Source organism: Elephas maximus, chromosome 17, assembly GCF_024166365.1.
Source record: "Elephas maximus indicus isolate mEleMax1 chromosome 17, mEleMax1 primary haplotype, whole genome shotgun sequence".
In the NCBI taxonomy this organism is placed as follows: domain Eukaryota; kingdom Metazoa; phylum Chordata; class Mammalia; order Proboscidea; family Elephantidae; genus Elephas; species Elephas maximus.
The window spans coordinates 13,498,990-13,520,036 of record NC_064835.1 but is presented as its reverse complement, the minus strand read 5'-3'; the positions used below and the strand labels follow the sequence as shown (position 1 = coordinate 13,520,036).

The window sequence follows — 21,047 nt, the reverse complement described above, 5'->3', positions numbered from 1 at the left end:
GGTGTGTGTGTGTGTGTGTGTGTGAGAGAGAGAGATAGTGTGGTGGGGGTGTATACGTGCGTGCCTGAGTGTATGTCTGAATGTATGTGTGTTTGCACATGACTGTGTATGTGTGTGAGTGTGTGAGAGAGAGTGTGTGCACCGGTGTGTTGGGGGAGGGGTTTCCTGCCAAAGCAGTGGTCTCAATTCCCATTAAAAGAGACATGTAGGCATTTGCTCCCAAAAGCAACAAGCAAGAGCAACATGTATTGAACTCTTTTTGTATTCCAACAGAGTGTTAAAATGTTACCTGGTTTATCTCATTAAATCCTTACAACAGTCCTATGAGATCTGACAATCCCACAGGACAGAGGGGAACGTGAGGCTGGGAGAGGATGAGTCACTCACCAGACACTATTGTCTACACACTGGATTGTGGGGAAGGGGTAGTTTTCTAACCAGTCAAAGGTCCCAGTGCTGCTGGTTTCTGTACTGGCTAAGGGGACATCTGGAATCAAATTTGAGGATGTCCTGAATACAACCCCCAAAGACTCCTCCCCGCCAAGATTACTCCCCCTCGTGACCCTCGGGAGTCAAAAGGCCACACACATTCAAAAGTGCTGTTGAAGAGCATCTCGTCTACCTCCCTCATTTTGTAGCAATGTGACATGACTTGCCCAGCCACACAGGAACACGGTGACATAGCTGGGACCCCAGCTCCTATTTTCTGACCCCCACCCAACCTTCCTCCCATGAGACCAGGCTGCCTTTTAGGACAAAACACACCTGGAGATAGCAGGCACACCCTCCAGGAGGAGCTCAGGGACATGCTTCTGGGGACTCAAGGGAAAGAAAGCCTACACTTCGTGTGTGCTTCGTAACAAGAAGGAAAAGGGGGCAGGACTGGAGCCTGAGGCCTGGCACGATGGAGACAGGAACTCTGGGAAGGTGTTGCCAGCCTCTCTCCTGCCATCAGGTCCTGAGAAGGCTTTCCAGGTTGCTGGAAGGCCATGGCAGGGAGGGGAGATTCCCTGGGAGGGTCTATTATTTATAAGCGGGCTTCAGAAGCAGCCCAGCCATGTAAGCCACGACATTGGCTGGCCTTTCCTCTTTCTGTGTAGGGCCTCCCTTGGAGACTTGCAAAGATCCACAGCTATCTGGGAGGCAGCCCTAAGCTCCTCACAGCTCCTCATTACCGGCCTCCAAAAAGAATTTCAATGCCTGGGCACCTCTTGCCAGCCCAAACAAGATCTGGATCCAAGCTTAGGGCCAGCCCTCACTGGCTATGTGACCTTCAGAAGTCACCTAACCTCTCTGAGTCTCCCTTCTTCATCTGTAAAATCGGTATAAAAAGGTGAGAACTCAATGAGATCCTATATGAAAGTCCACAGTGACCTGGAAAGTGCCACAGGCATGTTCCTTCTCTTGTGTTTATCACCACAGGAGCTCAAAGGCTTTTGGCATGCAGAATAGAGCGAGCGAAGTCCAAGTCTGTTCAACCAGCACTCAGCCGGTATGTCCTAAGTGTTAGCACTGTGCTAACAAGACACTAGGAAAAGAGGAGGGGCCAGATATAATCGCTGTCCTCCAGGAACTTGTAGCCGGGCGACTTCCAGCTAAGTCTATAACCAAGCTCAAGCCACATCCCTACTTTGTTTAGTAAGGAGCCCTGTCGGTGCAATGGTCAAGTTATTAACTGCTAACCGAAAGGTCAAGGGTTCGAACCCACCAGCCACTCTGAGGAAGAAAAGATCAGGAGATCTGCTCCCGTAAAGATTACAGCCTAGGAAACCCAATGCGGGCAGTTCTACTCTGTGTTATACGGTCACTATGAGCCGGAATCAACTCAACAGCACACAACAACAATATCTTGTTTAGTGGCCTAAATTAATCTGGTCTCTTTTGGGGCCCTCACATCGCCCAATATGTAAAATGGAGAGGAGAGTCACTGCATCTTCCTGAGAGACAATGTGAAAAGCAAAATCCCATCTGGATAAAGGTAAGAGCTCCTGACCCGAAAGACACTGTAACAAGGAGTAGGGGAGGCTATAGAGTCGCAAACTCCTAGAGTCTCAGCCATCTCCTTGGCTCGAGGCAAGCTCTGCCTGGGCAAATTATGGAAAAAGGGACCTCCTCAGTGGGTGAGGGACACCGGAGCTGGAGATGGTGAACAGGGGAGAGGTGGCAGAGGCAGACCCCACAGGTCCAGGCATGCCAACACCAAGAATCTCTGGAGCCCATCTAGGACAGAGGCCAAATCCCCGGGGCTGCTCCAACAGGCAATGACATTCACTGCTGAGATGGGGTGCTTGGGGGATGACAACAGCATTACGTATAGCATGGTGCTACCTGGCAAAGACAGCCCAGGAGCCCCTTATTCCTTGAAAATTGGCAGACACGCTGAGCTCCCTGGAAAAAGAGCCCCCCTCCAGATGTCAGATGACAATTCTGGGGAACCTGCTCCACAGTCCCCAGCATCCCCCACCACCCTATCCCTTGGTGTGCTCTGCTGCCCTTTAAGCAACGAAGGACCATCACTCCTCCAGCTCATCCCATACACTTCCTGTGTTTGTTGAGGGCGTGGGGGGCCAGGAGAGGGGAGGGGCGGCAAGTCCTTGGAATTTTCAAGTTTCATGCCCGGAATCACTTATCAGTTAGTCATTCTTTTTCCAAACCTCCACAGCACCTGGTGCAGCAAAAAGAGCACAAGGACTAGACATGAAGCCCAGCCAGGTCAGTGCAGGAGGCTCGCCCAGCCCTGCTGTGCTCAGTGTCCCTTATTGGAAAATTGGGGGTCATTAGGGTGTCAAGCAAGGAGAACAGAGTCACCTAGACGGTGCTTAACAAATCAGGTCTCCCACTCATCTCCCTCCCCTTCACACCCTAAATGTCCCTCACCACATCTCAGCTCTCTAGGTGTCACCCACTTCACTTTTCCCAAACCCTGACAGGACTTATTATCCAATCCACATACGGAGCTCTTGGTTACAAATCATATAAAATATTTGATTGCATGTGTGTGTGTGTGTACACATACAAATATACACAACGACAGTTGCTGAGTTGATTTCAACTCACTGAGACCCCCTTGTGTGTCAGAGCAGACCCAAGCTCCATAGGGTTTTCAATGGTTAGTTTTTCTGCAAGTAGATCACCAGGCCTTTCTTCCAAGGTACCTCTGGGTGGACTTCAGCTGCGAACTTTTTGGCTAGCGGCTGAGCGCTTAACTGCTTGTGCTACTCAGTGACATTATATAGTATGTATGCATATACATAATTATGTCACAGTGATGGGTATTTATTTTTTAAAAAAAAAAATTTTTACTAACTAGTAATTAAACTCCTAGAGCTCAGTGATTCTACCTCAAACCAGTGTGGGGCATGTTGCACAGGACCTGCTGGACTGGACTGGAGCACTGTCAAGGGAAAACAGAGACTAAGTCCTAAGGCCTTGGTAGCAGCAGTGCCAGGCCGAGGGAACTGACACAATGTCACTAAGGGACAGATGAAGGAAGGGGCTGCCTAGCCTGGAGAGCAGGAGCCTCAGGGGGCTATTGCAGCTGTCTTCTAGAGTGAGAAGGGCTGCAGAAAGCAGATTTGCTCTTGGCAGCCTCCAAGAATAAACCTAGAAACAATAAATGGGTGGAAGTTACAGGGAGACAGACTTCAGCTCAATTTAAGAAAGAACCTTCTGTTGGAACTATCTGAAGGTGCAGCAGGATGCACCATGAGGTAGTGAGTCCCCCATCATTGGAGGTAGTCGAGGAAAGACTTAAGTCCCTCTTGAGGACTATTGTAGAGAGAATGAAACCAGTGCATGAGAAGTCAAACTAGAAGAACTATGATGTCTTCCTGGCCCAGAGATTATCTAATTCTATAAATCAGAAAGAGGATACTTTTTTATTCTAGGCACTAGAAGGAATCTAAAGAGAAAGCGTGGTTTAGTTACACTAGGAGTATTAGGAGTTACTACTCAGCCAGTAGGAGAAATGAGGTCTTGATACATGTTACAGTATGGATGGAGCTGGAAGACATTATGCTGAACAAAATAAGCCAATCACAAAAGGACATATATTGTATAACCACATTTATATAAAAAGACAAGAAAAGGCAAATATATAGAGACTAAAGGTTATTAGTGGTTACCAGGGGTGGGAGGAAGGCGAAAAAGGGGTTAACAGTAACGGAAAAATTGCACTGATTAAGGGCAGGGCTGCGCAGCCGCTTATTATAATTGCTGTCAGTAAGTTGTTCGCTGTGAAAGTTGAATTGGCCAAAGTTATGTGATATATTATAACAACAACAACAAAAAGGGTAGTTGCTGAGGCTGCTTATACACAACCAAATACCTCTGGGATTTGGCTGCTTGGTTTGGAGGTTTACGGTCATGGTGTCTTGGGACATCCCAGTGAATCTGCTTAGTAACGAGTTTAGTGCTTCTGTTCTACCTCCTAGTTCGTTGTGTAGTGCCTGGGGTCTTAAAAGCTTGCAAGTGGCCATCCAAGGCACAACAATTGTTCTCTATTTATCTGGAGCACAGAGAAAAAAGGAGAGCCAGGAATAGGAGGAGGATGTGGAGTGCGTGGCTAATTGCCTCCATGAACAACTGCCTCCTTTGCCATGAGGCCAGAAGACTGGACGGTGCCTGGCTACTGTTACTGACATTTTGATCAAAGATTCTATAGAAGAAGGCCAATCAAAAGGGGGAAAATGCAGAGGAGAATTTTAAATTCTCATGGGCTCTAGATTTTCTGGAGCCACGAGGCTGGATGAACCCCTGAAACTATTGCACTGAGATAATCTTTAAACCTTAAACCAAAAACATCCCCTAGAGTCTTCTTAAAACCGAACAATAGTTTAGCTTAACTAGCAAAAAAGGTCTGTCTTGAACATTGTGCTCTTTAAAGAACTATCTATATGAATCAAATTGACAACAGTAAATGGAAAGATTAGGTAGGAACCTTGGCGGGGCATGAGTTTATGTTAATGAGGGAGGAACGACTCAGTAAAGGAGGGGGACAATGGCTGCACAACTCAAAGAATATAATCTATTAATCAATAAATTGTACCTGTAGAAACTGTTGAATTGGTGTATGTTTTGCTGTGTATATGCTCAATAACAACAAAATAAATAAAATTTAGAAGAAAAAAAAATCATCTGATCCTTTGGGAACAAAAAAGCTTATTAGGAGTTTGTTTCAGTCCAGTTTGGCATTTTCCATTTACCATAGGCAGTTGCCACCAGACGGGTAAAAAGCTGCTCTCCTCCCAGTCCCCCTCCTCAACCTCCATTCCAGCCTTCCTCTCTTGCTGGACCCTTGGCCCAGCAGCGGGCCTGTCTGCCAAGTCTAAGGCTGAGAGGGACCTCGGGAATCTATTAGTCTCACTCAGGAGGCAGCAGGATGGATTGATGAGAGACTCAGCAGGCCAGCTGTTCTGGGAAGAGGAGAGAGGCTGGCTCTGGAACAGGAAGGTGGGGTGCCAGGAGGGCTGGGAAGAGGATGGAGAGGCTGTGAAAGGCATAGCCAGGGTTGGACATAGCTGCAATTCAGGGACACGGACACCTAAGTGATGAGTCTGCAGGGGACACAGAAAACCCTTGTATCAAAAATAAAATAAAGAAAACACCCCTTCAGTCTGCCTGCTCCTTCTTCCACTGCCGGTTCCCCTGGCTTAAGGCTCTGGTCTTGGAAAATGCTAATCTTCCCAGGTGGGGCAGCACTTTTCAATCTTGTGGGGGGCACTGCAGAGAATGGTGGGAGGGATTTAATGAGATGATAGGAGTTCAGCACTGTGCGTAGTGCCCTCAACCTCCTTACTCTTAATTCCCCTTCCCTACCAGGCACCTTCAGTCTCAGGGCACACTCTGGCTAGACAGAGAGAGGATGACTGTCCAAGACATCACCAGGCAAGGAAGGGGTGGAGAACAGGGAACTGCAGTGCTTGAAAGATGTATTTCATCTGTTGCTCAATCTTGTCCCATCCCACACCTGGGCTCGGCCTCCGGAACAGGCAGGAGGGGGTAAGATGAGGGCGGCAGAGGAGAGGGATAGAGGAGCAGGCCAAGGCACTCACTGACGAGAGGACCGTCTTCCTGCCTGCCTGGCTTGGCCATCAAGACTGTCACCTGCTATGATGGCGCCTCTGCTTCAAGCAGCCTCCTCTCTTCAGGGTGTCTGTCACCAGCTTCGGCCTCAGCTATGGAGGCCCAGTGAGCACCCCTGACCTGACAATAGCCTTCAGTGTTTGCTAAGCTCCTTCACTTGCACAGTTGATCCAACCCACATGACTGCCCTGGGAGATAGCTATTATTAATCCCTGTGTAACAGAAAAAATAGCAGAGGCAAGAGAAGCTCAGTGATGAAGCTGAGGCCAACTGGACTGAGCCAGCATACACCCAGGCTTTAGACCTGATTTCAAACTGATTCACCATTCAGGTTGGCACAGAAAGGCTTCAGTCTCCTGTAAAATAGGTACGGTGGTCCCTGGGTTCTGGCTCTTTCAGTGTCAGAAGGGGAGGTAATAGGAACCACGTGACCTTGAACACAATGTAATTTCTCTTTTCTACATGTATACAATGAGAATACTCATAGAGCCCACCTTATATGGTTATCATGAGATTTAAATGAGATAATTTGAAATTTAAAGGAGATAATACAAAAATCAAGGAGCCCTGGTGGTGCAGTGGCTAAAGTGTTCAGCTGCTAACCAAAAAGTCAGCGGTTTGAACTCACCAGCTGCTCTGCGAGAGGATTCCAGTCTGCTTCCATAAAGATTTACAGCCTTGGAAACCCTATGGGGCAGTTCTACTCTGTCCTATAGGGTGAATCAAGATCATTTCAACAGCAACGAATGCAAAATCCTTAGCACAATGTTTGGCACATATTAAGTGCTCAGTAAATGGTTAATTGTGTATCATAAAGAACAAAAGGCCTCCCATAGAGCCTCCTAGGGGTGGCATGGGGAAGGCCCACTACTGACCCCCATAAAAAAAACATGCAGTTGTCGCCTGGTAAATTCCAACTCTTGGTGACCCCATGTGTGCAGAGTAGAAATGCATTCTGCAGAGTTTTCAAGGCTAACTGATCTTTCAGAAGCAGATTGCCTTCCTTCCAAGGTTTCTCTGAGTGGGTTCGAACTGCCAAGCTTTTGATTAGTCGTCAAGCACTTAACCCTTTGCGCCACCCAGGGACTTCTACTACTTTCATACAGGGCCCTGGTTCTCATTCCCTACTCCCTACCCTCTTCCTCTCACCATAACCTACTGCCAGCACCCAGTCTTGCAGAATGTGGTAACAGTAATTAAATGTGTATCATGCTCTGGGCCCACTTTCCACCCCATTACCCTGAGAGGTATGATTATACTCATCTTTAGCCTGAGAAGGAAACTCAGGCTCAGAGCTGTGGAGTGACCCACTTAACATCACACATAAGCAGTGGAGCTACTTGGTTTGACTCCACACAGTTCTCTGTTTATGGCACCATCCTGTCTTTCTCTTTGGCAGCACTTCCTCCCCAGGAGCAGGGACCACCTCAGGATCAGAGTGTGCTCCTCTCCAACAACCTGGACTGGGTTTAGTGACCACAGGACTAATGGCAGAGCCGAACATCACCTCACCTCACCTCATCTCGCTGTGCTCCACATCCTGACCTAAAAACCAAACCCAGTGCCATCGACTCAATTCCAACTCAAGTGACCCTATAGGACAAAGGAGAACTGTCCCAAAGGTTTTCCAAAGAGCCGCTGGTGGATTCGAACCGCCAACCTTTTGGTTAACAGCCAAGCCCTTAAAACCACTGCACCACCAGGGCTACAGGTCCTGGCCTGGCCTCGTTTAAATGGGATTTGAGGAAGGAAGGAAGAAATGGAAAACCTGGGTGCGCCAAGAATTTCCTAGGTGTGGATACTGAGTTACGCACTCTGTATATGTCATCCTAGGTAATGTCCTCAGCCATCCTGGGAGGCAGGTCTCATTATCCTCATTTTAGAGACCAGAAAATGGGCTGAAAAGAGGCTGTCACTTTTCTAAGAACACACAGGTAGTAAATAAGTAGCGAGAGATACAGAGACACAGGACACATAACAACAACAACAAAAAATACTTAGAAAGAAACACCAAAAAGAAGGATTATTTGAGCCAGATACAAAGATGCCAGGGAAACACAGAGCATACTACGCTCATGACCACAAGGAATCTGGGTCCCTCCCGAGGGTCTCAACAGGTAGCTCTGTGGCAGGGCAGGGTGATCTTATCAAACTGGCCTCAGAGGTCCCAGCTCTCCTTGGAATTCCCCAAAGAGCCAACGTCCCCTTGCTCTAAGGGGTGAACGGGACAGCCCCGCCTGAGCCCCTTACCACATCTCCGCCCCTGCCTCATCAGAACTGGGTACTTGCAAATCAGTAATTGTGATTTTTTTTCCCATTAAAGAAAAGTAATTTAACCCTCAATACATCTCTATTTAATCCAAAGCCTGCTTATTAAAAATCTACTTCGGGGAAGAAGCAGAACAAGTAGCATGATTCCCTGTGGAATGATCATAGTTATGCCTCATTTTGACGACTGGAAAATAGAATTAGATTCTGTTCCTAATTCCACTTGCAGTGTCTCTCAGCTCTGCACCATAAGGAAGATGGAAGTATCTCCTCCCGAGCGCTGAGCTGTATCTCACTTCAGACCCTCATTTTCTCATCCTTTGATTAGATTTTTAATCCTCTTTGCCCCGAACCTCTCCTCTTCTGTCCCACCTTCCTTTCCCTGGCTTGGGTAGGTGGGGAGCGCCGTCATTCAACAGCCTAGATGGATGAGTTTTCCAAGTAGCGGTGGCATTGTATGGCTGATAAGACCCGCCCTGGCTGCCGGCTGGCCCTCTCCTACACCTGGGCAGCCTCATCCTCTCCAGGCCTTGTCTGTACTCAGCCACCCTACGCCCTTGCTCCAGGAAGGAAGGTGATGCTCTGCTCTAGAGATCCCTGTCCTGTGACACTGTGCCTGCCAGCTGGAGCCCTCACTCTGTCTCCAGCTGCTGCTCTGAGGCTGTCCCTGTAGACCAGGGGGATGTAAGGGGCCATGGAGGAGGAAGCACCAGGTTGAGAGGCAAGGAGCCTGAGTTAGAGTGTTGGCTTTACCATGTATCCACTGTGTGACCTTCAGCAAGTCCCAAGACTCCTTTTCTAGGCTTTAGGATGACTGGGGGAGGAGGATAAAAATGTGAAAACATACTGAAAGTGCTTTGCAATCTGTATGGAACTGTCTGAAGGTCAAAGAATGTCATAATTGCAATAAAAGGAGCCCTGGGCTGGGAGGCAACAGTGCCTAACATAGCACTCAGCACATAGGAGACGGTCAACAAACATGTGAGCAACTCATTTTCCAAACCCCAGTAAGAGTTGAAGAAGAGGAAAAAGGGACCAGCCTATAAGCAAGAAGGACTGTGGCTAGACACAAGAAAGAACTTCCTGTCAGGGTGTGAGACATTACACCAGCACTGAGGAAGATGGAAGGATCATCTTTGCCTGCAGATATTTGTAGCCTGTCCTCTGCCCCTCAACACCCTCTGTATGTGCGGGGACGCTCCAGTTCACTGCTTGAGGGGAGAATCCTTGATTCCATTACACCCTTCCATAGTGCAAGGATGGCCACATGGTGGAACTCAGCAATTCCCAGTTGTGTTCCACAAAATACCAGTGTCCTGTGGAGTATAAAAATGGCATCCTCCAGGGTTTCAGGGCTGTGATGGTTAAGGTTGTGTGTCAACTTGGCTGGGCCATGATTCTCAGTGGTTTGGCAGTTATGATGTAATTTGGCAGTTATGTAATGATGTAAGCACCTCCATGATGAGATCTGCTATGAGCAGCCAACCAGCTGAAAGGGAGTTTCCTTGGGGGTATGGCCTGCCTCCAGTATATAAACAGATGGTCCAGCAAGGCTCTCACTCTGGATCCTGCATCTGGCTCAACATCATCTGCCTTCTGGTTCTTGGGACTTGAACTAGCAGCTTCCCTGCCGATCTTGGGATCCATCAGCCTCACAGCCTGTAAGGAGTGCGAGGGATCCATCAGCCTCACAGCCTGCGGCTACGTGAGTCAGGAGAAGCCTCCAGCCTCATGCCTGACCCACAGACTTGGGACTTGCCAGCCTCTACAATTCATGAGCCATTTCCTCAAGATCAATCTCTTTCCATACACACACACACACACACACACGTGCGCGCGCGCGCTTCACTGGTTTCGCCTCTCTACAGCCTAAGACGACGGCCAAACCTATGCGGGTAATGATGAGATAAATACAGGTAGTCCTGGACTTACGATGGGTTACCGTTCTGACGATGCTGTCGTAAGTCAGTTCTGATATAAGTTGAATACCTCATTTTTTTTTTTTTTTTTTTAGTTTTCATTACTATTGCCTTTTATTATCAGTATCTTTATTGATCCAATCTTTACTTGTCTTTGGGAGTTGGAAACATTACATATAAACTGACAGATATATTTTAACACTGTATGCAGTATGTATTACTAATGGTAAGATATGCAAAAAAACAGACCTAAGTGTGGTTTGGTGTAACCAGAATACGCCATAAGTCAGGGACTACCTACCGCTGTTTTAGCTACTGCATATCTCAGAATGTCCATGTTATTGTGTTGGGAATGTCCACGAGGGAGAAATAGAATGAAGTATTATCCAAACTTCTTATTTTCTGCCACAGAGCTCTTTGTCTATGTGGCACTTATCATCTAAAGCAGCACAACTGGATAGAGCTTCCTGTGATGAAGGAAATGTTCTGTATCAGTGCTGTTCAATATAGTAGTCACTCCCACATTGTAGCTATTGAGCACTTGAGATATGGCCAGAAAGACTGGGAAATGAATTTATTTTGTTTACTCTTAATTAATTCAAATTTAAATTTAAGTAGCCACATGTGGCTTGTGGCTACTGTGTTGGTCAGCACAGCTCAAGAGGAGCCCAGTTGGAGAAATCCTGGTATAATGGTGAAGGTGTACTGGACAGTGATCCAGGAAACCTGGGTTCAAATCCCAGCTCTACCACTTACTAATTATGGGACTAGGCAAGTTAAGTTACTTTTGAGCCTCAGTTCCCTTTTCTGTAATTAAGGGGGATAGACTCTTTGTTCACTGAGCTCTTACCAACCCCACTCCACGGAACTCCTGCCTGAGAACTCCGGCATATCCTAATTCCCTGAGTCCAGCCTCATCATTCTACTGTCTGCATTGCTTAATGTACACAGACTCTGCTACATCCTTGAGAACAAACACTGTATATCATTCTTCTCTTCTCTCTCACACAAAGCCTAGCCCAGTGCCTGGCCCACTAAATGCTTGTGGACTGAGTGACTGAAGAACTGGTAAAGCCTAGCTCAGTGCCTGGCTCACTAAATGCCTGTGGACTGAGTGACTGAAGAACTGGCAAAGCCTAGCCCAGTGCCTGGCCCACTAAATGCCTGTGGACTGAGTGACTGAAGAACTGGTAAAGCCTAGCCCACTGCCTGGCTCACTAAATGCCCGTGGACTGAGCAAATGAAGAACTGGTAAAGCCTAGCCCACTGCCTGGCTCACTAAATGCCCGTGGACTGAGCAAATGAAGAACTGGTAAAGCCTAGCCCACTGCCTGGCTCACTAAATGCCCGTGGACTGAGCAAATGAAGAACTGGTAAAGCCTAGCCCACTGCCTGGCTCACTAAATGCCCATGGACTGAGCAAATGAAGAACTGGTAAAGCCTAGCCCACTGCCTGGCTCACTAAATGCCTGTGCACTGAGCGACTGAAGAACTGGCAAAGCCTAGCCCAGTGCCTGGCCCACTAAATGCCTGTGGACTGAGTGACTGAAGAACTGGTAAAGCCTAGCCCACTGCCTGGCTCACTAAATGCCCGTGGACTGAGCAAATGAAGAACTGGTAAAGCCTAGCCCACTGCCTGGCTCACTAAATGCCTGTGCACTGAGCGACTGAAGAACTGGTAAAGCCTAGCCCAGTGCCTGGCTCACTAAATGCCTGTGGACTGAGTGACTGAAGAACCAGTAAAGCCTAGCCCAGCGCCTGGCTCACTAAATGCCTGTGGACTGAATGACTGAAGAACCGGTAAAGCCTAGCCCACTGCCTGGCTCACTAAATGCCTGTGGACTGAATGACTGAAGAACTGGTAAAGCCTAGCCCAGTGCCTGGCTCACTAAATGCCTGTGCACTGAGCGACTGAAGAACTGGTAAAGCCTAGCCCAGTGCCTGGCTCACTAAATGCCTGTGGACTGAGTGACTGAAGAACCGCTAAAGCCTAGCCCAGTGCCTGGCTCACTAAATGCCTGTGGACTGAGTGACTGAAGAACCAGTAAAGCCTAGCCCAGTGCCTGGCTCACTAAATGCCTGTGCACTGAGCGACTGAAGAACTGGTAAAGCCTAGCCCAGTGCCTGGCTCACTAAATGCCTGTGGACTGAGTGACTAAAGAACCGGTAAAGCCTAGCCCAGTGCCTGGCTCACTAAATGCCTGTGGACTGAATGACTGAAGAACTGGTAAAGCCTAGCCCACTGCCTGGCTCACTAAATGCCTGTGGACTGAGTGACTGAAGAACCAGTAAAGCCTAGCCCAGTGCCTGGCTCACTAAATGCCTGTGGACTGAGTAAGTGAAGAACAGGTGTGCTCTTGTACACATCCAACTTGCTGGTTCCTATCGGGACCTGTCCATTGAAAATGGTGTGGAGTCAACTTTCTTTCTCCAAGTCTGACAGTGTCCAGCTTCTCTGGTCAAATTCCAGTTTTTCGACTCCTATGTTCTTTTTCATGTACTCCAAGCCAATTGCTCCCCCGAAGGCAGACCCATGATTAGAACTACCTTTCCTCTGAGGACATTCCTCTGTGGAGAGACCTCCAAGGGCTCTCGATTGACACAGGACCAAGGCCACATCCCCTCCCTGCCTCTCAACAGGCTCCACACCCTTCCCTGAGCCTCTCTTTCCAGCTTTAACCAATACAAGCTCTATGTTCCTACTGACTTCTCTTAGTCAGACCATCTAGATCTCCGCTCCCCTCCCCTTCTCCTCATCTGGTATGCCCTCTTTTCTATGTTTATTGAAATCTTTCATCCTTCAAGGTTCATCTCATGTCCCACCCTGATCCCAAAGCCTAGTCGTACTACGTACTTGACACTTGGCATAACCTACTCTGTGCTTTCTCATACTGACAGCTTTTACTGCTGTCTGCAGCACAGGGGCCACTGCTCCTTCACGTTCACTAGAGAGCTCTGGAAGGAGCTCTGAACTTGTAGTGAGAAGACTTCAGGCTCTCTTACATTATGTGACCCTGGGCAAGTCATTTCCCAGAGTCTGAGTCTCAATTTCCTCATCTATAACATGGGGAATTCCAATACACCCAAACTCACTGAGTTGCTGTAAACATTAAAGAAAGTATGTAAAAGCATACATAGCTACCAAAACCAAACCCAACCCACTGCCATCGAGTCAATTACAACTCATAGTGACCCTATAGGACAGAATAGAACTGCCCCATTCAGTTTCCAAGGAGCGCCTGGTGGATCAAACTGCCAACCTTTTGGTTAGCAGCTGTAGCTCTTAACCACTACACCACCAGGGTTTCTATATATAGGTAAACTCGTTGCCATCGAGTCGATTCCCACTCAGAGCAACCATACAGGACAGAGTAGAACTGCTCCATAGGGTTTCCAAGGAGCGCCTGGTGGATTTGAACTGCCGACCTTTTGGTTAGCAGCCGTACTTATTTACCACTATGCCACCAGGATTTCCATACATAGCTAGGACTCGGTTATTTTGTTTCTTGGGTAACACACAATAATTAATAAATATGTGTTGAGTAAATTAATGTGGAGGCAGTCAGGTACGAAGGTCTAGTAAAGTAGGTTATTCTGACCCTTGACAGTGAGGTGGCTTTTGTTTTCCAGTGCGGTAGGGGCTACAGGGTTGAAGAGGGGCTTAAGAAGGCAGATCAGTTCTGAGAAGCCATAGAAAGGGACACTGATTGCAGATGGCATATCTTTGACAATGCAGCGCCCAAAGACGCAGGTAAGTGTGTGGGCAGGTAAGCCGTGCCGGACCCAGGTGCCTGGGGCTCAGGCACTGGGCCCCAGCGGCAGCCAGTGGCCAGCATCTGCCTGTCCATGTGTGAGTACACAGCTGCCACCGGGAGCACACAAATGCACATATTTGCTGGAAGGTGCTGGCTTAAATTAGCTAAATCTCATGAACACTAAATTTTTGTCACAAATTGTCTGAGAGTCAGAGAAAATACATTTCCAAAACCTGCATTTACAAAAAAATGCTTTTTGAGGCATTGACCTTGGACCTTGTTCCATTAGCAAAATGCGCTCTCTGGAGGAAGAAGCTCTTCAACCCATCAAGTACAAATGCAGCCAATTTGATTTTTTCCCCTCTCTCTCTTTTTTTGTGTCTCCTTAACAATGAGGCTGAAAATGTGGGAACTGAGTTTGCAAATGCAAAAAGGCTTGGAGGTTGGTCAATCTTCCTGCAACCCAGTTCTCTGCTCTGTCCATGACCAGCGAGTCCTGGCAAAGGGTGGTCCTGGACCACTCTCTCTCACACCCACACCAGCACAAACAAATATATAGAACAATCACACAAGGACACACACAAATGCCTGAACCATTAGTTACCGACCCACACGATGTGAAGGAGCCCTCCCCTTCCTGGTGTGTCTTCAGCCAGGGGGACAGGGAACCAGTGTCCAAATCCACTAGACTGGTCCGTGTGAAGGCAGAACTCAATCCGGGGGCACTTACATTCTGCTTTGGCACAGATGAGGCAGGCAGTGGTGCAGTTGAAGAAGTTCAGGATGCCGGCTACAGCCACGCTGATGTCGGTGTTGCTGGGGTGGAGGTTTAGGGTTGTGAATCTCTGGAACTGGAACTTTACAAACTCCTCAGGGGCCACTTTGAAATGAGGGACCTGGGAGGAGGAGCAAAAATGGGCAGCAGGGAAGATCCAGGATGGGAGAGAGAGAAAAAGCGAGGAATAAGACAAAGCTACGGAGGATGGATTCCTTCAAGACCTTTGCCACACACACACCCTGTCTCTGCGGAAGGCAGAGCTTGCAGGCCCAGGGTGCCCAATCCATGGGAGGAAGACAAGACGATATCCCCGACAGTGCCGAAGAGAGGAAGGCCCAGGACCACAGCCCTGCATAATGCGCTCCGGGCCGCGAGCTGGTGCCTGTCCTTCTGAGATGGTATGATAATAGACCTTTATTCTCAGTGGAGCTGTCTACTGCTGGGCAGGGGGACAAATGACTCTTAAAGGGATAATTCTTATCATATTTTGTTTGTAGTGAATAAATCAGAGCAGAGATGGCTGGAAGACAGAAACAGTGCCCTGGGGACTAAGAGAGGAGTCCCATCATTCCAGCCCAGCCAACAGGTGTACAAACCAGCTCCCAACTAACTTTTGGGGGTGAATTCTGGAGCAAGAAGGAAGGCAGGGGTAGCGTTCACCAAAAAGACGCATATGGAGGAGACAGCATCACAAGCTGAGAAGCCACCTAGAGAGCCTCAGGTGGAGCCAGGTAAATAAATACCTGCTTTGGCTTCACTTTGGCTTCATTAGGACACTGTCAGATTCCCTCTGCGTCTATCACTGACATTTCCGGGAGGCACTGCCCCTGCCTTCTGCCTTTCTTCTCCCAGGAAGAGAAATTAACAGGCTGCGAATGGCAGCCAAGGCTATTCAGTAGGTAATAGGAAAGTTAAAATGTAATAAGCCCCTATCCACCTTAATTTTGTTCTGTCACCCTCATCCCTGGTACCTGGAGCCAAGAGAGCTGAAGCCTACCTGGTGCTTCTATCAGAGGTAGATGAGGCAGAAACCTCAGCCCTAGTCCTCAGGTAGGGCCTCCTTATGGGAATGCCAACTTGCAGAAAGTGTGGTAATGATGTTAAAGCAAGTAAGATTTCAGATAGGCAGCAGGAAGAACTTCCTGATGAGGATTTGGCTGGCTTCTAGAACGGGCTATTCAGACATAATTTTAGGAGTTCTCTTTGCCTGGACTGGCTCAGAGGCTATCTTGCCAGGAGCCTGGGAAGATGCTGAGATGGTCTCTGTAGGATTTTGCTACCTCATCCTTCTAAAACTCTGGGAGAAGTTAGGCAGATACCAAGGCTCCTCTGAGAATGGGGTGAAAGCAGAAGTTAGGGAGAAAACCCAAACTCACCTAGGATTAACTCTTGAGCATTAGAAAGACAGCAACCAATATTTTCCAGCAGAGACTAAAAACTGCAGAACTGGGGAGAACCTAGTGAATTACAAGGACTCTGAAGTGTAAAGTTGACCTGGGGTGTGTCGTGTCATAAAGACTCTTCCATCCCTCGTGTATTTTGCAGTCTATAACATTTGTCTAAAAGGAGTAATGTGTTGGAAATAAAAGTGGACACGAAGGGGCAAGATGGAGGCAATGGCTGGGCAGGGGAAGGGTGGGCTGGCTAATTTACACATCTGAGCATCACTGACCAAAGCCCTCCCTGTGTGGCCATCCAGTCTACCAGGTTCCATTCGCAGCTAACTCACCCCCCAGTGAGTGTGGTAACCTTAGGGATACCCTTGAATCTACAGATCAAGGGTATCGCTAAGGACTTGGGAAGGTGAAGAACAAATGCGTTTTGGAATCCACAGACTTGAGTTTGCATCCAGATTCTGTGGTGTGACTTGGGGCAAACCACGTAACTTATCTAAGCTTTATAAAAATGGAGATAAGAACAGGTGCTTCTTAGAGCTTTGGGAGGGCAAAATGAGCTACCGAGTATGAAAGATGCCACAGCTCAGTACCTAATATGTAACAAGTGCTCAGACAATGCCTTTTCTCTTTTTCTTCCCCTTTCTCCCAATATCTAGGTGCTCCCCCCAAAAATCCTGCAGCTGTCTGTACATGGGGTGAGGATTGAGGGGCCTCTTCAGGAAGAGGGCATTGATGGGGGTTGTCTAGCATAGCTTGCCATCTTGAAGCCTGCTAGGGAAGCAGCCACTGTTCCGATGGGCCTAACCCAATCCTATCGAATCTTTCTCTAGGATAAAGATCAATTCATAACTGATTTGCAAGTGCAAATGTATCCCAGGAAGTCATCAGCAGGGCTGGTGAGGGGAACCAAGAGAGGCAGGCAGAATGGAGGGGAGAGCACCTAAGCAGAAAGCAGCCAGCCACTAGGGCTTCTACAATGTTAGCAGCATTTAAAGGAATGAGCTCCTTGGTGAGAACTCCGTCTCTTTTCCCTGGAGCTGGAGGGAATCAGTGTAAGGCAGTTCAGCTTCATAAAATATTAAAAGAAACGCATAATCCGGACAGAGAGGAACAGTTGCTCAGAAAGGAACAGGCAAAGGAGGGGTAACTGTCTGGCCATTCCCTGGACAGGGCTGCTGTCTGACTGGTCAGTGATGGCACAGAGAGCAGGCTGGGAGAAGACAGGGAGGCCCTGTGAGTCAGGATCTGCACCTCCAGCCCAAAATGCCAAACAGGGTTAAGGGATGCCTTGGCTGAGAGAAAATATCCACTGAGTCCCAAAGGAACCCCATTTTGCAATGGGATTGGGGGAAGGATTGTAAGGGACAGAGAAGAATGGGTGGAGGGGGAGGGAGAGGGGAGAAAAGAAAAGGAGAGAGCTGAAAGGAGAAAACAGGAGCTGAGGTCTTGGCAACCTCACTCGGTGAAGATCAGAGCCACTGCTGAAATAACAGCCTGCCACAGATGAGCTTTTACCTGGAGCATGGCAAGGAAGATTTAAATTAAACATCAGGTCTCACTTCCTGGGGCCAAGGCCTGCGAGATGGTGGAACGGACTGCAGAGGGACAGACGTTTCTTTTTGGCCCAGGTTGGTTCAAGAGTCATCTTTCTGGACACCTGATGGCATTGGGGGTGGGAAGTTGTCAATGTGACAAGAAGGCTCAGAGGGCTCAGCCTACAGGCAAGGGCCCATCTACCAAGGAGCAAGACCAACTGTGGGGCTAGGGCTACGAGGCTCAATGACACTTAAAATTTGCAAATCACAATTCTGCAAGTGGGCTCATAAAATAAGGAGCACAGATATTCTTCCCAAAGCCTCAAGGACACACCAAGCCCTCCGATCATAAAAGAAAGTAGAGGCATCAAGGGGGTAGGTTCCCAGGAGGGCCTGGAGTAGGAAGTGACCATCTGCATTCCACTGTCTCTGCAGGGACTGGGGAGGCATCCAGCCTGTCCTGCAGTGTAGGGTGTCCCATCTTATTTCTGACTCTTTCTAAAGCTAAAGCTTCTGGAGGGCAGAGCCTCCAGGTCTCCAGAGACAGTGGAAGATTGATCCTTCCTTCCTCTGCCCATCTCCCCCTCTCCCATAGTCTCACCACCTTGCTTCATCTACCCCCTAAAGGACCTGGCTTAAAGGCCCTTGGGATGGAGCCTCCAGGCCCTCCAGGGACAGTGGAAGATTGATCCTTCCTTCCTCTGCCCATCTCCCCCTCTCCCATAGTCTCACCACCTTGCTCCATCTGCCCCCTAAGGACCTGGCTTAAAGGCCCTTGGGATGGAGAGGGGTTAAGAGGTCATGTTCTTACTGTCTACCAGGGGCACATCTAAAGGAGGATTGATTCCAGTGGAGGATTAGGAAAGATTCCAACAATGGACAGAATCTCTGAAGTTCTTTTTGTTTCTCCAGGGAAAAAGGAAGTGGAGAGTTGGAGGAACAGGAAGTGGGCTATGACTCCAAAACTGGGGCCGTGCCATTTTTAATCTCCCATGGATCTAGAACAAGAGGAAATGGACTCAACTCTTTAAAATCCCAGGTGTGGTTACAGGAAGCACATGAAAAAGGATTTACTGATTGAAGAAGTAAATACTGGAATTAAAAATAAAAATAGCTTTTCTAGAGAACTTACAGAGCTTTTCAAACTTTATTTTAGCAATAAAACTTCCCCTTCCCCCAAAGGTACTCTTCCCCAGAGCACCAATACATAAACAGATCACCAAGGAGCTACTCATGTGGACTTGAGTGTGGGAGCTCAGACTTCTGCCCTCTTGGGCATCCCCCTGACTACCACCCTCCTCTGTCCTCTCCCTCTACCACCACTGCCACCAAAGAGGCCACTGGAGGCACCACCACAGCACTTAAGACTCAGAGGAGATGTTTCTCCATTCAAACAACTTGGAGCAACAAATGGCCAACAAATTATTTGCACTGACGTTGTTTTTAAGAACACCATCCCAGCTTTGATGGGCTCTTCCATCAATGACCTACTTGTGCCCTTGGGCACAGGCTTCCAACTGGCAGATATTCCCCCAACCCGGCCCAGCACTCACCTCCTTCTCCCCACAGATGTTGCTGATGATGGAGCTGGAGGCAGGGCTGGAGGATGGTCCCAGGACAGCAACCACTCCCTTGGGGAGGATCTGACACACTGCAGCAGACGAGGGAGGTGGTGGTTGAGGGAGGTGGTGGTTGAGGGAGGTGGTGGTTGAGGGAGGTGGTGGTTGAGGGAGGTGGTGGTTGAGGGAGGTGGTGGTTGAGGGAGGTGGTGGTTGAGGGAGGTGGTGGTTGAGGGAGGTGGTGGTTGAGGGAGGTGGTGGTTGAGGGAGGTGGTGGTTGAGGGAGGTGGTGGTTGAGGGAGGTGGTGGTTGAGGGAGGTGGTGGTTGAGGGAGGTGGTGGTTGAGGGAGGTGGTGGTTGAGGGAGGTGGTGGTTGAGGGAGGTGGTGGTTGAGGGAGGTGGTGGTTGAGGGAGGTGGTGGTTGAGGGAGGTGGTGGTTGAGGGAGGTGGTGGTTGAGGGAGGTGGTGGTTGAGGGAGGTGGTGGTTGAGGGAGGTGGTGGTTGAGGGAGGTGGTGGTTGAGGGAGGTGGTGGTTGAGGGAGGTGGTGGTTGAGGGAGGTGGTGGTTGAGGGAGGTGGTGGTTGAGGGAGGTGGTGGTTGAGGGAGGTGGTGGTTGAGGGAGGTGGTGGTTGAGGGAGGTGGTGGTTGAGGGAGGTGGTGGTTGAGGGAGGTGGTGGTTGAGGGAGGTGGTGGTTGAGGGAGGTGGTGGTTGAGGGAGGTGGTGGTTGAGGGAGGTGGTGGTTGAGGGAGGTGGTGGTTGAGGGAGGTGGTGGTTGAGGGAGGTGGTGGTTGAGGGAGGTGGTGGTTGAGGGAGGTGGTGGTTGAGGGAGGTGGTGGTTGAGGGAGGTGGTGGTTGAGGGAGGTGGTGGTTGAGGGAGGTGGTGGTTGAGGGAGGTGGCGGTGGAGCATCGGAGAAGAAAAGGAAACAAGGTACTCATTAGATTTGGCTTGGGACAGCTCTCCTGCCTTGGCTGTGGCCTTGAGCCCTATAATCTTCATGCTTGCCCTCTCCTCAACCTTTCCGAACCCAGGGCCTCTCCTTCTCCCTGGGACTACTCGATTCCAGGACAGTTTTATTAGAGTTTATGGAAGATATTAAATGAGGAAATGATCTGGGTTATGACAACATACGGCCACAGCCAACAGGGCATATAAATTGTCTGGGCTGTCATGGAAGGACAGAGGCTAATGGGAGGAACCACAGATTCCATCCTATGGCCTGGCCAGCAGTGTGGGTGCAGGGAGCTGGGCATGGCTGCTCTCTGTGGCTGAGGGTCGGCCCATCGGTCCCCACAATAGAAAGAAATGGAGCCTGAGGAGCAGGGGTGGAATCAAGGGCAGTTTACCCAATAGGCAAGGTAAACACGGTGCTTATCTTGCTTCCCAATTCATCTGTAGTGAACAATTTCACATTTTTTCCCCACATCAAAGATTCTGCTTCTGGTATGGCTGGCATTTGTCTCTCTCCCAACCCCACAGCACCTTCCTACAGAATCAAAGCCTCTTTTCAAAGTTACAGTCCCTGATGGGTGGATGACCCAGTAAGTAAGGTAAACACGGGCTTACTTAAACCCATGTGAAATTGTTCACAACACGTTAGTACATAAGCACAAATAGGCCTGTGCTTACCTTGCTTATTGGATTATCTGCCCCTGAGTGCCATCCTCCCGTTCACCTCCCCAGCCTGTCAAACTGGCTTCCCTGCTTTCCTGACTGTGATGGAGAATTTTATGTCCTATCTTGGCTAGGCTA

At 48.9% G+C, this 21,047-nt stretch overlaps 1 protein-coding gene across 2 annotated transcripts in view; it reads right to left on the bottom strand.

The window, feature by feature from the left end:
- GRIK4 (glutamate ionotropic receptor kainate type subunit 4) overlaps window positions 1-21,047 on the bottom strand; it is a 519,693-nt gene that overhangs the window by 161,603 nt on the left and 337,043 nt on the right. For both annotated transcript variants that reach the window (XM_049856800.1, XM_049856801.1), the window contains exons 6-7: window positions 19,290-19,387; window positions 14,757-14,922 (exon numbers count right to left, since the gene is read on the bottom strand). In XM_049856800.1, the coding sequence (XP_049712757.1) occupies window positions 14,757-14,922; window positions 19,290-19,387 (264 nt within the window). The remainder of the gene's footprint in view (window positions 1-14,756; window positions 14,923-19,289; window positions 19,388-21,047) is intronic.